The 17230-nt window shown below is 42.7% G+C and overlaps 1 protein-coding gene across 3 annotated transcripts; it reads left to right on the forward strand.

Annotated features, from left to right (window-relative positions):
• The first annotated feature begins 325 nt into the window (after positions 1 to 325).
• Positions 326 to 17044, forward strand: sntb1 (syntrophin, basic 1). 3 transcript variants are annotated; one of them, XM_047037931.1, is made up of 7 exons: positions 327 to 1253; positions 7913 to 8129; positions 10331 to 10538; positions 12419 to 12555; positions 13263 to 13459; positions 15526 to 15758; positions 16383 to 17044. In XM_047037931.1, the coding sequence occupies exons 1-7, from the start codon at positions 728 to 730 to the stop codon at positions 16470 to 16472; spliced, it is 1608 nt and encodes a 535-aa protein (XP_046893887.1). In that variant the 5' UTR covers positions 327 to 727; the 3' UTR covers positions 16473 to 17044. The 3 variants fall into 3 exon arrangements, with proteins under 3 accessions (XP_046893888.1, XP_046893887.1, XP_046893880.1); XM_047037924.1 differs by having other exon boundaries at positions 333 to 1253; positions 16380 to 17044; XM_047037932.1 differs by lacking the exons at positions 15526 to 15758; positions 16383 to 17044 and adding an exon at positions 14113 to 15519 and having other exon boundaries at positions 326 to 1253.
• The last annotated feature ends 186 nt before the right edge of the window (positions 17045 to 17230 follow it).

Raw genomic sequence — 17230 nt, forward strand, 5'->3', positions numbered from 1 at the left:
AGTATTGGTTTCCGTACAGAATCAGAACCCATGAGTATACAACTCATTAGGTTTTATTTGCATGCTGGAGTGGTGTTTAGATATCCGTCGTCTCTCTTCAATCACCATAAGATGGCGCAAATATACTGCTCGAGTTTCCCTTCTTCCCTATAAAACACCAGTGTGCTATCACTATCATTATATTTTACTCTACTGTGCTTCACACTAGAAAGACAGCTAGACGCTGCATCGAATGTTTGACGTCAAAACAATGCGCTACGGGTCTGTAGGCACAGAACAATGAATAGACCTGAAATAATATTGACATTGAAAGATCCAAGTCGGTCACCTCAAACTCTTTACAAGTCTCAGCTGTCCCAACCAGCATGGGCGCATTCCTTTGCATGCGCGTCGACGTCTGAGTGAGCAGCATGCTGTTGGCCTCTATTGGCGTTTTATAATTGTGGTATTGGTGTGTTCATAAAGTCGACTTTAATTCACATGAAAATACTGCAAATATCACTTTAACACGGTAGCGCGCGAGAAATGTCTTATTTGCTTACAGTAGGATTTCCCAACGGAGTTGCTCCACCCAAAAGAGGATATGGGCTTGTTGAAGCGGACTAGTGTGGTAACGTGCCAGAAAGAGCTGAACGGGACGGAACACTCTTGAACTGTTGAAGTTCTGGGGCAAAGTCCTGAGTTAAAGTGTATAATAATCACATGGCATTTTAAGAATGCGCCAAAGATGGCGGTAGCTACAGCGGTTTCTGGGCGCAGAGTGCATAAAAGTGGATTTTTGGAGGTTTTGGTAAAGGACCGATGGCACAAAGTTTTGGTCAACTTGAACGAAGAAGCCTTCACGCTGAGTTGTGAGGATCTGGGAGAGAATGTGAACTTAAACGGCATCACCAACGGGTCATTCGGGAACAACACAAACCACCCCGGTCCCACTAGCAGTCCCAAAACTGCGGTGCGGACAGCTTTCACGGATTTACCGGAGCAAGTGCCAGAAGCGATCGCCAACCGTAAAAGATGTGTCCAAGTCATAAAACAAGAGGTCGGGGGACTCGGGATCAGCATTAAAGGCGGTAAAGAGAATAAAATGCCTATTTTGATAAGCAAGATTTTCAAAGGTCTAGCAGCGGATCAAACCCAAGCGTTATATGTGGGAGACGCTATTCTGACGGTTAACGGGGCAAACCTGCGGGATGCCACGCACGACGAGGCGGTGCAGGCGCTTAAACGAGCTGGGAAAGAGGTGACACTAGAAGGTGAGACAATAATTATCTTTAATAGGCCTACGTGAGTCTATTTTGTCTTAAGGTTTGTATGCAGACACATGTGGGTAAAGTATTAGATACAGAGCCTTTTTTGTCATGCTACCAAAAAATCTAAATATGTTTTATTTGAATAATTCTTTCAAAACACTGCAAACTGTTACCATTGGCATATCCGCCAAGGCGACTTAATAGAAAGTGTAGAATCAGATCCCATGATGTCGAGAAATGTGCAGGTGTTGAATAATTGAGATGTATGAGAAAATCTTGCATTGACAATGTTGGCTATGATTTGAGAAAAACTGTACACACAATCCCACCCGCGCATATCATTTTTGTTTTTCAAACGATCCCGATATAGTTATACAACATATCACCAGGTGTATCTACTGGATCAAAGATCAAAGTTGAGATTCTTTTTTATAAAGAATAAACACCACGATGACTTTCCTTGACTTTCCTTGAGTCATGAGCTTCAGTGATTATCGCAGCAAGAGGAAGTCCTTGCAGCGACCTAAGGGACCGTGTAGATAAGAAGCTATATGAACATGTATAATTATGAGCCTTGAAATATCCTCTTCATAAACTGTAGCAGTAAAGATGAAAAACGTAATATCTGTACACTCTGTGTTTGTGACTCTAAGGGTAATCCACTTGAATGAAATGTTATCGTGATGCACAGGGGTAACAGACAATAGGCCTACACACAGTTTAGTAAGTATGGAATTCACTCAGTTTAACAAGTAGCCCTGGTAAAACAGAGTTATAAAAAGATGTGGAAACGTGAAGTCCTTGTCCCCAAGGACAGAAGTTGTTTTGCTGTTTGCAACACAAGGAAAACTCATCATCCACTGTAGCACAGGACATGGCTTACTGTGTGACTGGACAGGAAACTTACAGTGTCTCTATTTCTCTCTGTGTCTCTCTTAAACACACACAACACAAACACACTAATATGTATCCACAAGTTTCATTTCACAATTATCCTGTGACCTCTTTGTACCAAATTGAACTTAGGTTTCAGTCAACATTGGCTCAGATGGAAAGTTCAAATCTTCCCAAATCTCCCAAGTCTCAGACAAGACTACTCACTGTGGTCACCAAACCACATCTGCTGCATTTGCATTGAGGCCTGACTGTCATGTGTGTCATTGTGCTGGTCTGTGGGAGGTGCAGTGCCTGTTTAGGCTAGACTGTAAGTGACTGGCAGTGTGTCATGAGAGGAAGTGTTCTCACCACACTTGGGCACCTCTCAGTGAGTTGACGCTGAAACAGATTAGGCTGTGAGGCCTGTACGGTGGTGATCTGGCTGCTGTTCAGACGCTTGCTGGTGGGACAGGACCAGCTAGGTGTCATTACGCAAGGTTTTGAACCCCTGTCCGCTCCTGCTTGGTGATACTACTGTAGCAGTAGAGCAGTGTTGGGTCATGTTTTCGGTAAACTTGCCTGGCTGATTCAAGGTAACCAGCATTGTCTTTGTGGCATAGCTTTTTTTATACACACATTATAGAGTGTTGCCACTGCTTTGTCATCACCTGTCCAAGTAAATGCTTAGAGCAGCAGGTGTGATTAAAGATCTATTTCCTTCAAGCGTATCTTGAGCTTGTTCATGCCTGGACGTGGTTTCTCACTCCCACGGAACTCTGACGTTCATGCATGGGAAGTGGGTTCGTTAAAAAACACAACAATGCTTTGTTGATATGTGTATAGTTTACTTTATGAATGGCTGGATGTTGAAATGTTGAAGATGTTGTGGATTCATGGTTGTCTTCATTTCTAACTCTATGATCTTTGAGGTCAGGTAAGGTGAAGCTAACTGAGTACAGTTTGAATGTTGGAAAAGGATATTTTGAAGTTCTGTTTCTAAAGGTCATTTGTGCTGTTCCGCTGCATCCATTCTGAAGGACGTAAAGAAAGAGGGCCGTGTTGCAATTACAGATTGTTAGAGAAGTTTATTTATTTTCCTCCTCCAGAGGTTACTTGTCAAATTCACTGCTTTTCCTCTGAATTTAATGAGGAGTGTTTCTCTCTTTTCCCCCTGTGCTCCCTGACAAAGAGTTTCATTCTTCACAAATCTTTCAAGCTCTGATGACTGTGACTGGTTAGAAGGGGTGCACAAAGGCCCGGCCATTGAATACACCTGATGTGAGAGAGAGAGAGAGAGAGAGAGAGAGAGAGAGAGAGAGTGTTCAGTGTTATTTTAGAGGGAAACACACAATTCTAGAAAAAGGCTCCTCTGTTTAGGATTGTACTGTACTTTAGAAGGAATGTATTACTCCAATAAGTTTTGGATGTGTCAATTAATGTGGAGCTGCCGAAATTCACTAATTCACGTTTCACTCTCGACTGCAACGGTTTCCCGGAACAAGGGTTTTATAAAGATGACAGAGTGGGGCTAACAGTGTTGGGGGTACCGTGTTATATAATATAACGCGTTACATAATATTATTACTTAAGTGAGTAACGAAGTAATATAACGCGTTACGTTTTGACATTGAGTAATATTATTACAGTTACTTATTTAAGTAACTTGAGTTACTTGTCCAAGTTACTGTATTATTTCAACAAATGACTTAAATAGCCTTATAAATACAGATTGTTGCCTAAACGACACTCCCTGGGCACAGTAGCCCGACAGTTTGCCTTTGATTCACGCTGCTGGCAAACACAACAGCAATTATGGCCGCAGAACGTGTTACGTTTTCGAAGTGGAAATATTCACACTAATTCGCTTTCATTCAGTGGCAGTTTTAGACAAATTTTTCTAGGGGGGGGCCAAGAGGGGGCCAGTGTTTAATCAGAGGGGCACTTTAAAAACGGAAACAAATTATATTTAAACATTAAATACTTACAACATTAAAAACAGCTCTGGCTCTCCCTCTTCCAGCTCCTCAGCTCTCTCAATACCTTGTTATGTTTCCCTAACTCTTTTATTTACTGGGGCAAAAAAGGCTGCAACTCCCTTCCTCGTTTCACGATGACTACTATAAGAAGAAAAACGTGTAAAAAACCGCCCCTGCTTTCATTTAAGATATTGGAAGAAACATTCAAGTTAAAAGCTAACTGTGCCCCAACAAAATATTATTTACTGGCAAAAACAGCACTTCAAACTTCTGGAAATTGTCCAAAGAGAAATTAAGCTGGAAGCTAGTGAAAAATCCACTTTAAACTATAAGAGAGATGGCGACCCATTTCCACAACTCGCTACTAAAAGTAATAGTAAATAGCAGAGTGCAAATTATACAATGACAATCGGGGGGGGTCAACTTCTTCTCCAGGGCGTAAAGTAATATTTACGATTACAGGTAAGCACTATATATAAATGTATCGACCCAACCCAACCTGTTGTGTTTACCTCTTTTGGGGGGGGGGGGGTCCAAGTCTTAATTAGGGGGTTCAAACTCCCCCGTAATTTGCACAGTAAAAGTAATATAATAAGTAATATAATTAGTAATAATATTACTTTGTACAGAAAGTAATAATGTATCTTAATCACACTACTTTTACTAAACAGTAATAAGTAATAACTAATAATAAATACATTTTTTGAGTAACTTCCCCCAACACTGGTGGCTAATGACCACCCCTTCCACGTCATGTGCACTACGTGAGCTGAAGGAAATATGTGGGTGAGAAGATGTGTTTGTCTCACATAAAACCAAAACCCACCTTACACTTTTATAAGAATTTTCCCAGGCGGTAAGAAAGTTTGTTTCACATTCTGTAATCTTTATTCTGTAAGACTTTATGTATATTGAAGTATATGTTTCTACATTTATCATGAGTTAACTCAACAGACTCTGTAGAAAAACATATTCAGGCACTGTTGTTGGGGCATACTGTGGAACTGCATACGTTTACACTGAGGACATGTACACACACTGTGATAATCATCAACATATGGACCCCGTCACTAATGTTTTCTCCTCTGCTGAAATGGAACATTTCTATTTTTAAATCATATTTAACATATGCAAGTGACTGGGTGTTTATCTCACTGGGATTGGTTGAGTTCTGCATATCATCATTATATTAATATCACAGGCTATAGCCATGTCGTTCCTTTAGAAGAACAGAGCAGAGCGATAAGTCTTGGAGCAAAGCAACACTGTATGATACATGTATTAAAACGCTTTGGGTTTTTTTATTTTTAGCAGAGAGAGAGTTAGAGAGAAAGGCAAAAGAAAACTAGAGAGGAAATACCAATCTGCTATAATGAATTCAGCCTTGAAACATTCTGAGGATAAATGTACCTATGACACCACTCCAACTAGATAATGTGCCATTGCAGTTTTAGCAGTACATTTCTATCATGGGCTGTCAATGTTTATGTCATCAATTGTTTCAGCCAAAAGCACGTTTCAGTTATGTTTGCCAGATGATATCTAGTCTGTTTTCTCAGCTTTACAGGAAAGACTATACATGCATACTAAATATACGAACATAGATAATCCTGACCTCATTTACTTTCAGATTGGGTGACTATGAACAGTCTTTGTGTGGTAGTACTGTAGGATGAAATATGACATAATGTCAGAGTGTGTGGGTGTGTGTGTGCCTGATGTCAGTGCCCCGTAATTTGCAGCTGAATTCCCTGTTATTGAGGTTGCAGATCTTCTGTGTATACAGGCCTGACTGATGTGCTAACACAGCAAGCCCATATACAGCAGATTAAAAAGGTTGGTCACCTCATTTTGCAATCTTGCTCTCGGCATAGTGATAATCCTGTTGAAACTTTGATTCAAAAATACATTTTTCAGTAATTATGCCGTGTACAGTAGCTGTTTAAACTACACTTTGAAATAAACAAAGTGCCGTTTCCCGATTTGAAGTGTTTCATTGCAAAATGCTAAATCCACCATTTTGACATATTTATATGGATTTGTTTTGGTGTGAAAGTCATTTGACATTTTTACAAAATCTGACTAGCCTATATAGATTTTTTTCAAGAATAAATACTTGAACAGACATCACACCCTATCAGTGAGAATAATTGATGTATGAGTAAATATGCAGCAATTAACCAATTTTACTATTAACCGCGATTAATAATGTCTCGGTTTTTAATCTTAAATGGCGACCGAGTGTTTATGTTCTGACTCTTAAAAAGGGACATTACGGTACATCCTTTTTCTATGAACAACAGTTGCACAGTGAGTCAAATTAAACAAACATTGCCAGAGAGTTTTCTCCTGTTGCTAGCTGATAGTATATGATTTATCATCGCTTATGTTTATAGTGTACCTACTTTCTAGCCTGGATGCGAGCCCAACTTAGCCCCGCCCACAACATTTTGGGGGGTCGGGAAGTTGGGTCTGGGGAACCTCGGTTCGGGAAAAACTATGTCCGAAGAGGAGCTGTTCGGACCAATCAAATTGTCAGGGCGGGCTTTATACGATGATGGACAGATGATCAACAGTAACGTAATCAACCACGTCACCAAAGAGCGCTTGGGTTGAATTTGTTTTCAACAAACAACATATTACGTTGCTCTGATTGGTTGTAGGTCTATCCAATTGAGCAAAGAGGCATTTGTTTTACAAGTTCGTTTGAAACACGCCCCATACTCACAGCCCAACGGAGAGTTCTCAGACTCATATTCTGACTAGAATTATGAGTATGACAACGTCAGGCTACCTACTTTTCATCAGCATATGGTACATTTCTTGTTTGTTTGTTAATTTGCAAATACAGGCTTTAAAGTATAGAATGTAGTCAATATTATTATTGTGTATCGTTTTTAACACAACCTTTAAGTTGTGTTGCAGGCACACATACTATATTGCTGCACTGTAGGCTATGATAATCAGCCTAATTATTTTAGGCTACTCATCTCAGCCATGCACCAGGATTTACTCCTGTGAAGTGCACCTAGAAAAGTTGTTTCATTCATTAATTTACGGTTTTCATTATGTTTTATTTATTTGGTACTGTATTATTTGGTATCTATGATTTCTGTTTCTAAAGGCAGTATCTGTTAAAAACAAAAGCCAGCAAAGAAATGTACATTAAAACCTCACATATAAGAATGTTCATGTCTATTTATACATCCCTAATGTTGTGAAATAAATTAATGCATAATAATCTTGAACCGTTATTAGTCCTCCGACTACAATCGTACCATCAAAATCTATAATTGTTGCATCCCTATAGGTATAAGGGTATGAATGATCTGTATGAATACTATAAGGAACACTACTACCACCATTTACTACCACCATTACTATGGGGTGCATTCTGTTAGTTCTTGTTTTGTTTTCATATGGTTAATGCAGTGCATCTCGTGTGAATACCTTGAAGGAAGGATCACATGGTCAAAGTCTTTCGCTAAGGACAGATTAGGTCTGTCATATGGAATATTGCTAATTGGCTCTAAGGCTTTCAGCCAAGATCACAGCCTTCCTCTAAGGTTTTAAGATCAAATCCTACACCTGGATGTGTTCCCATAGGGGGATTTATAGGATGCTACGAAGCTTAACTGTGGTGGCATGGTGTCCCAATATCTTCTCAAACTAAATAAAACCTGATAACACAATACACACAAACTCAAGAAAAGACACACAGAGCAGACACAAACTCCAAACCAAGCTCCCCAACCAGCCAACGTCTGTCACATAATTCACTATAAAGAACAAAGCTTTTTGTTGTTGCAGTGAAGTACATGCGTGAAGCCACCCCATACGTGAAGAAGGGGTCTCCCGTGTCAGAGATCGGGTGGGAGACCCCCCCACCAGAGTCCCCGCGCCTGGGCAGCCCTCCCAGCGGCTCTCCATGCACCCCAACCATGTCCTTGCAAGGGGACCGAAGGTACATCCCTCTAAAGATGTGCTACATCACCCGAGGGATGGCCGCCCCTGACCCAGAGAACAGGTAAAATACAGATCTTAATCCTGGTTTGTACTGTATGCCCTTTGTTGGTCCTCTGCAACTGGATCTCTTCTGCAGACTCTTGTTTCTTCCTGCGTCAGCATTGTTGAACCACTCACTTGGCTGCTTACTGTAAAAACCCTCTCAAGTCCCTGTCGGGATATACTCACGATACTCACTACTCAAGTTCACTGTTTATGGGGGGGGGGGGAAGAGGAGAGAGGAACTGAAACTGAGAGAGAGAATGAGAGAGAGATACATAACTTAATTAACTCTAACTCTGATAGAGGATTTTATGCTGCACAATACATTGAGATGAAGCGAAGAAGTTCTTTTTCTGTCTCTGGCTTTTCCGTTGACATGATTAATGTCCGTGACGTGTCGAGATTGGCCTGTTTTTGGAATTGTTTTCAGAGTGAGACATTTGTGGCAAAGATTAGATAATTCTTCATAATTTCCTTGTTACTCAGCTTCAGAAATAGCAGCGGGGGTGCAGGGGTGGGGGGTGGCTCTATTCACAAGGTGAATCTGCTTTGTATAATTGTCTGCAAATTTGACAATCATTAAAGCACAGCTTGAGTCCTGAATATGTCATCTAGTGTCTCCCTCTCTCGCTCTACTCCTTTGCTCATCTATGTTTGAAGTCTCTTTCGCTTTTCAGTAGGTCAACCTTTCTCACTTCAAAGCTAAATAGGACAACTTCAAAGTCCACATTTACAATGATTTCGGAGTTTGCCCACGTTGTAGGACTGCTTAAAACCCAGCCACAAACCTAAAGTGATTTTGGTCCCAAAGGGAATCACTGAGGAGCTCTTTGTTAGAATCTTCAGGTAACGTGCAACAAACATATTTATGTTGATGCCTCAGTTCCTTCGTGTCCCCTCAAGTGCATTTTAATACCGTTTTGCAAGGGTGAATTTTTATTTGTAAAAATAAGATGTATAAAAGTGTGGCCCAGAGCTCGGTTTAACCACATCATGAACAGGAATTTCATCACTAAAATGGCCTCCACTGCAACCTGTTTAATGAGAGGCAACATGTCTCACATTTACAAGACTTTTTAAAACTAAATGTTTCTGTTTAGTTATGTGTTGCTAGCAACACATTATTACTGCTGTATCTGCAGTCGTATACTTACGACCTTAGGTTAAAGAAGTCACTTTGGATGAAAGCGTCTGCTAAATGAATAAATGAGGAGAGAGGAGGAAAGGAGAGAGGATGAGATAAGGTAGTGGGAAGAGGAGTATAGGGTGAACAGGAGACGAGAACAGGAGGGCAGGGGAGAGAAGCACCGTCTTTACAGCAGGGCTATTGTATGTGTCAGTCAGTGTATAGTGTCCCATCTTGTTTAGACTGGGCTATATATACATTCTGTTGAACTCATCAGCCACTGATGGCGCTAAACATATAACTTTTGTGAACACTGATATATGATGTGTTCGTAATAAGAAAATAGAAAGTATATCAGACTGGAATACAAGTCTGTGTAGGTCTCTCACTATTATGAAGACTACATCAGCCTGCTTGTTCTAATTCAGGCACCATAAACTCAACGTTACTAGTCTTGAGTGATCCCATATTGGAGCCCCCTCTCCTCCCTCTCATGGTCTGCAGTTAGAGTTTGAAGGGCAGGGGCAAGGGGGGATGGAGTAGTTGAGGAGTAGGAGTGGTAAAGGGCAGAGAAGCAGGACAGGAGGGGGAGAGTAGGAGAGAGAGGGACTGGACGATGGGGGAGGGGGAGGAGATGGAAGGTGGAGAGCTCCTTCCAGGAACCTCTCAGTCTGCGCCTTGTGCAAACACTCCAGAGCCAAACTACATCAATCACAAGGCTGCTATTTTTAACAGCGGGGAGCACCTGGAGTTAATCTAAAGGATGGTTACTCCAGGTCTCCCTATCAACAGGATAACCATCAACCAGCAGTATGTCAATCATTCAAAGGGTCAAAGGGTCTGAGGTGAAAATGGATTGTATCCAGCCTGGAAATCTTTTCAAGCAAGCCATTACAAAATCAATGTTGACTCAAGGTTTCAAGTTTAAAAAAAAATCCCTCATCATGTTCAACAGGCATTTACTGTACATCCTTGAGATTGTATGTCTTCAGTGATTGCATCGGACTGTACAGTCAGTCCTTTTAGTCTATCTGTGTGTAAAAAACAAATCAGGCGTGTGTGTGTGGTGACCCAAACACGTCTGTGTGTCCCAGGCAGGTGGAGCTACATTCTCCTGATGCCAGGCACACAGTGGTGCTGAGGTGCCCCGACACCAACTCTGCCCAGGCCTGGTTCTCTGCCATGCACTCAACCACCACAAACCTGGCAACCAAGGTCATCACAGAGGTCAAGGGGCACACTGGCAGGACGGGCATCGCCGGGAGTCGTGAAATCCGACACTTGGGTTGGCTGGCTGAGAAGGTAGGCATCGCCTGTTTGGGTGTCTCCATACTGAATATTATCAAATCCACCAAAGATGATTGCTTTTTCAACACGAGTGTGCTTCAGTCTAATGATTAGTGCTGATGTTCCTGTGCCAGGCTTTTTCTCAAAGCTGTGCACCCTTCTCCCTCCAGCGTTATTGTAACACCCTGTATACCTATCCTTGTGATATCAGCCTTTAAATAAATGAGGAAGGAGCACTGTAGCGAGACAGCCAAACCCTTGACAAGATTTACTACCACAACCAATCTCAAATCCACAATAACTTAGATTCACATGGTAAGCAGACAGTCTTAGGAACTTCTGACTTGGCATTTGGTCTGCCAAGGTTTCTCTCTGGAAGCATCCAGTCCAGCACCCTTCCAGTAGCTATTGATCCAACGTGTGTTCTCAGCATGACCGGGGGCATTTTTTTCCCCTTCCCTTTAAATCCTCTTTTCATCACTCTCTCATTAGCCAAGTTGGGCTGGAAGGGCAGCCAGGGATGTACAGAGCTCTTCTGCCGGACGGGGGGGCTGTGAAGGAGCTTCACTTCCCAGGGTTTTCTAATGAGGCTCTGTCTCTCTTAGCTTAGCGTCTCTTTTTACCGACCTGCCTTGTGCCGTCCGCTTCCAGCCCTGCTCCTCCCAGCTACTGTCCTGATGAATAATTATGAGAGCCAGAAGCCAGGAGCTCTTCAGTCGTGGGGGTGGCCTGGCCGGCGTTGCCGGCCGAGTTGCTGTGAAGTGAAAGCTTTCAACAAGGCCTCGTTTGTGGCTGGGAGGAGGTGGGGGGTAGGGAGTACCACCCTGCCAGAGTCTCCATTTTAGCTGTAGGATGGTGAGCAGACGTTTAAAAGCTCTGCTTAGTGATGAGAGATGACCCAGCAGCCAAAGAACGGAGGAGTCATTTACTATACATGCCTCCGGTTGGCTCTCTGTAGCTGAAGTTCTAAGACTAGTTCTAGAAGATTGTGCATTCCCGTTCCTCATAGACCAGTTGTTTCAGCTTCCCTGCTACTTCTCACTACCATGTGGTAGTGTGTAAATATGTGCGTGCATGTGTGAGTGTGTGTAAACATGCCTGTGTGTTAACATATTTTTTGATATGTATGTATCATGGCAACGTATGTCCATGATGTTACAGGGCTATGCACACCTAACGCTTAGTGCTCATAGCTGACTAGGAACTTCAAAGAGAACCAAGAGGCTTATGATTCCATGGATTGAGCTACAGCTAAGCTTTTATAATGCGAATTGTTATGTTAGCTACATTATTTAGTGCAAGCCTGTGTTGTATTTCGAGTTTAATTTAGGATCAGAGTCAAAAGTTCTCTCCCAATTGGATCACAATGCATTTACCAATACTGGTGTTGCTGAACAATACTCACTAGCTCTCTGTCTAGACAGCCGTTGTGGGGCCATCTAAAGTTGATCATGTCTCTAAGGTAGTACGTCTGCACAACTTAACCACTCTCGTTATAAATCTACTTCCAACTCAGTGAACAACAAACACAAAAGAGTGAGCCTTGCATTGTGATCTATGTTTAGAGTCCAATATCATCTTCTGTGGAAAAAAATGAAAAAACTTACTGGGAAAGTCTCTTTTCATTACAACACAATGCCTGCGAATAAGGTGGCATTATTGGCCAGAATGCAATCAAAGCTGCCTTAGAGATATGCACCCTGTGTCTTTGCTCACAAACTTTAAAACCTACCCGGGTTAGTGTGCAAGTCTTTTAAGAAAGATAATTTGCTGTTTTTATTTGACGGCTGAGGAAATGCACATAGGAACACAACTAAGCATATTTGATTCCCAGACCCAAACTGTCTACTGTGTACCCTCTAGAATAACATAAATCTGGTGTGTGTGTGTTGCAGACCGAGAGTGAAAAGCAGCATTGGAAGCCAGTACTGGTGGTGGTGACAGAGAAGGATCTGCTCCTCTATGACAGCCTTCCCAGGATGAAGGAGGCCTGGCATAGCCCTACACACGCCTACCCCCTGCTAGCTACACGGTAGGCTCAAATCCTAATACACTCCTATCCCTGATAGTCTGTGGACATGAGGAGTAAGGCTAACATGCTAAATAACTAATGATATAAGATAAACACAGTTTGGGCAAACCAGACACTAGTGTGGTTGGCCCGACAAAGACTTTGCATGTGAGAGGTAAAGATACAAGGAAGATGGCTAGCAAAACTCAACAATACAATGAGTGGACAGTTCTGTTTTTCTTGCCTTCAGTTCTGTTATGTTGTAGAATTGAAATGAGTCATAAAGTGACTGAAAGAGTTATAGACCAAAATGAATGACAGCCTCCCAAAGACATCTTTAATAGTCATTCTGAATTTTTGAATTTTGTGCCCACTAAACTGGAAACTCCTTCCCCAGCCAGCAGTCAGAAAATAAAATTAACAAATGTGCCTACTGCTTGTAGACTGTACTTCAATTACATCTAATATCAAAACCCACAACATAGGTTAATGCCAGTTACTACTCAGTTACAGTAATACACACAGCCCTGCCACACGGCAGGCTAATGTAATAAGAAACACAGTACACAAGCCTCTTGCTATCTATACGGTAACACAAACAGCAACACAGCTACACCTCGTTCGTTACATGGTTGGCCAACACACAACGCCGCTACAATTGACCATATTGACGTTTATAAACCTGAGATATTATGTCTTAGAGTGTGACTCTGTATGTGTGTCCTCAGGCTGGTCCACTCCGGCCCAGACCGAGGCTCCCCTCAGCCGGGTCTGGAGCTGTCTTTTGCTACGCGAACGGGGACCAGGCTGGGCATTGAAGCTCACCTCTTCAGGGCGGAGACCTGCAAGGACCTATCGCTGTGGACCAGGCACATTGTGACCGGGTGCCACGCATCTGCTGAGATGATCAAGGAAGTCACCACAAGTAGGTCTTCCTCAAATATATGTGACCTGTGCAGCACAGACACACACATACACACACTCACAGACACACACATAGGCACGTACACACACACACACAGACACACACATAGGTACGTACACACACACACACAGACACACACATAGGCGCGTACACACACAAATGCATTCCCTGTATACACATTCTTCACAGTAAATGAGGCAAGGCCACTGTCTTTGAAGTCACATTCATTCAACAACCGGCAGTACATACCTATCATTTTCTTTAGCGGGGTTAGGTCACAAGAGAACAGGGATTCCCAGTCCCATTCTCTGAGGTAAAAAAGTGGACATTGGTGCTTTCTCTACCATAAGGGAAACATTGACAAAGAAGGGTGTATTTTTAGAATGGAATGCCAGTGTGTGTCAGTGGTGGGCACTGGGCTCTGGTAGACCAACTGGCCTGGGAACTCCTCTAGTTTATCCCCCTCAGGGTCCTTTCTCCTCACTATAAACACACTATTCTACACAATCTCTCTTTCTTTCCCTCCCCTCCCCCAATTTCCTTATTCCTTATTTCTTTCGGTTTATGTGCTCTGTTTCTTCCCTCCAAACTACCTTTCTTTGCATCCCCTCTGGTAATGGCATACTAATATTCCTGTTTAAATGATATTCCAGCATTTCTCCCCAGTTTTTATAATCACAATCTTTCAATAATTGGCAATGTTACTAATATTTCCTCTACCAGGAGATTTAACTGCACAATGGTCCAGGGAAATTGTTTAAAGGAAGATAAATGGTTTTGGAACTAGGCCCATAATTCCATCACATACAATGCTGTACAAAGAATCAGTTGCCTAGGTAAACAGTGTTTTATTCTATTCGCCAGTGAAGGTGATTTGAGACAAGGCTGTTGAGGTGAGCTGGGATTAAAGAACTGTAAGTTTCTGCCCGTAAATAATCTTTTTAGGGAGTCTGGTCGTCATAGCAACCCAACCTGATCCTCCTAGCTGGAGGAGGTCTGTGCCCCCCTCTCTCCCTGTCCAACGAGGCTGAAAGAAGGCTCTTTGTTCTGGGCTGAAAGCGCCTGTGTGCGAAGCCCCTCTGGTGGGAGGGCCCAGGTAGGGACCAGGATGACAGGCACCAGAGACTAGGGTAGGATATCCATATTGTGACTCTTACAAAAACTAAACGTATGCCCTGAAACCTGTCATAAACTTCTTGTTTGGGATAAGAATTCCAATCTTTTATTTAGATTGTGCCCTTCAGCCGTCTGTAAGTTCTTAGTGAGAGAAAATAGTCTAAAACTATCTTTCACTCACTCACACACACACACACTCACACGTGCAGACACACACACACACAAGACAAAGTCGTCCTAAGCAGCGTTGTGCCTGTTATCAGCGCTGTGGTCTGGCTTGGCTTTGGACAAAAGACTTTGGACGAGAAGGAAGAGGTGCACACAGTAAGCCGCGCTACTACACAGCCATGGGAGCGATTTGCTGAGCTTTAGCAGGACAAACGTTAAGTAGTTGTAAAAGTAGTGTGTTGACATCCAGAGAATGGAGATGGTAAATCCTCCTTTCAGCAACAGAGATATTGTCAGATGAGCTGTGCTGAGGTGGTAATTGAAAGCATGGGAATAGGGATATTGGATACCCTTGAGAGGTGAGAGAGAGCATTCTTTAAAGACAAGGACTGGTAGGGATACTGTATTTGAACTCAACATAGTTGAAGAGTCGATGACTCAACACCCTACTCTACTGTAAATTGGGATGTTATTTACAAGTCACATGGGTTGTTTGTCGAACTGTGACACAACCACGTGTGGTACAGGAAGGAACACACGTGCCTTGTGACGCCTTGATATTTACATTGTGGGAACATTGTTTCATGATTGTACAGCCATGCCGCAATCGAGAATCGCACGCATATTTGTTTGTTCTGTCTTTTTCTAGTTTGTTCTTTCATTCATCTGCTTACTCGCCCGCCGATTATTAAATAATTCCATAACTCTTTCATCCTCATGAGGTTTCTGCTTTCTGATGCCGATTCCCACTGTTTTGCCGTCTGCGTCTGTCCACTGCCCAGGCTGCATGTTCCAGGGGAGGGAGTGTCGTCTGGTGATCCACTATGAGCAGGGCTTCTCCGTGCTGGCCGAGCTCCAGCAGGACTCTGGGGAGGACCAGGTAGACCAGGGCCCCCCAGGGGACAGCAGCCAGACCCCACCCCTCCTCAGTTACCCCTTCGAGAAGCTCAAGATGTCCTCCGACGACGGAGTCAGGATGCTCTTCCTGGACTTTGGAGGGAAAGAGGGGGAAATTGTAAGTGTGGGTCGATCAAATGAGTATTTGAGAGGTTCTTAATGATCTAGCTCACAAATGGAATCGTGCCACATGTTCATGTGCTGTATGAAACAGCGGAGCAGAAACGAAAAGCGGAAAACTCTATGACTCATGTTTTGTGATAAGTGCTCAAGCTACTACATGCAAATAGTGGAAAACCACGTTTTCCACGGACATAATCCCCTATAGGTTACTTAGGCAGGATATGATTCATGGTTGTATTCAGATCCTGCTCAGCTGGTCGCTGTGCACATAAAACAGCCTTGTTCCTATGTGACATGTGAGCAGAACCAAGTAGTGGTTGGCCAAGTAGCCAAGTTGGGACGTTCTCCAGTACCCTGTTAACGTAGCGGTGCACAGCAGAAGCAACCACACATATAATTCAATTCAATGAAATTGAATTGCTTGTAATGAGTTTAAATGATTATCCTGTTTTGTTTAGGATTAGGCTTGATCGGACACAGGTCTAATTTGTGTCTGGCCAACCCGCTCGACCAAGTCAATGGAAAGACCACAACTGGCTCTCTTTATTTATCTCTGATAAGGTGTTACATGCACTGATGATGTAATCCTGTAATGTTTTCACTCTGAACTCTCCAGCAGCTGGACCTCCACTCATGCCCGAAGCCCATCGTCTTCATCCTACACTCCTTCTTGTCTGCCAAGATCGCCAGGCTCGGCCTGGTAGCCTGATGGGGGGGGGGGGGGGGGGGGGGGCAGGGGGTGGAATGGAGAGAGGGAGAAGAACAGACAGAAGGGAGAGAGGAGAACAGACAACCCCACCTAGACACTGGGTCTGCATCAGACTTATGGTTTGGAATCTGTGCTTGATGGAGTTTGTCTGGTACATTGGATCCAATGGCAAAGTCCTAGCTCTACAGTCCTTGTCACTCGTCCAACAGCTTCAGTTGTTTATCTGTAGAAACACATGCATCACCAATGAAATTACATACACAGTGAGTCCGTAAACAATCATTGACACTGTTTAAGTGTTTTGTTAAAATCCTACACAGTAAAAGAACACTAATCTTTTGTTTTGGTACTAAAGATACTGGAAGTATTATTTAGCCATTCCAATTCTAATTCTACATTGTTTTGTTAATTCAGCACTTACTGTTCAAATCAGAAGATTTAGCGTGTTGTAAAAGGCTGCTTGAAATGTGTAATTGTTTGATGCCTTTGGCAGCTATGACGCAGAAGTATAGGTTTAGTAAAGGTTTAGTTTTAACCTTGGTTAATGCACATAAATACATATTTAAAATTTGTATTGGTTTGTCTGTGTGTCATTGAAGTATCGTCTTAATAGATGGAAACATCACAACATTCATAAGGCACAAAGCCCCACCAACAAACCTACAACAGACCTTGAAAGCACCAAGTAAACACTGACACATTTTCAAGAGTCTGCAGTGGCAGCAGTTCATTATTCTCCGTTCTCCAGAAGCATGGGT

Source organism: Hypomesus transpacificus, chromosome 2, assembly GCF_021917145.1.
Source record: "Hypomesus transpacificus isolate Combined female chromosome 2, fHypTra1, whole genome shotgun sequence".
Classification (NCBI taxonomy): domain Eukaryota; kingdom Metazoa; phylum Chordata; class Actinopteri; order Osmeriformes; family Osmeridae; genus Hypomesus; species Hypomesus transpacificus.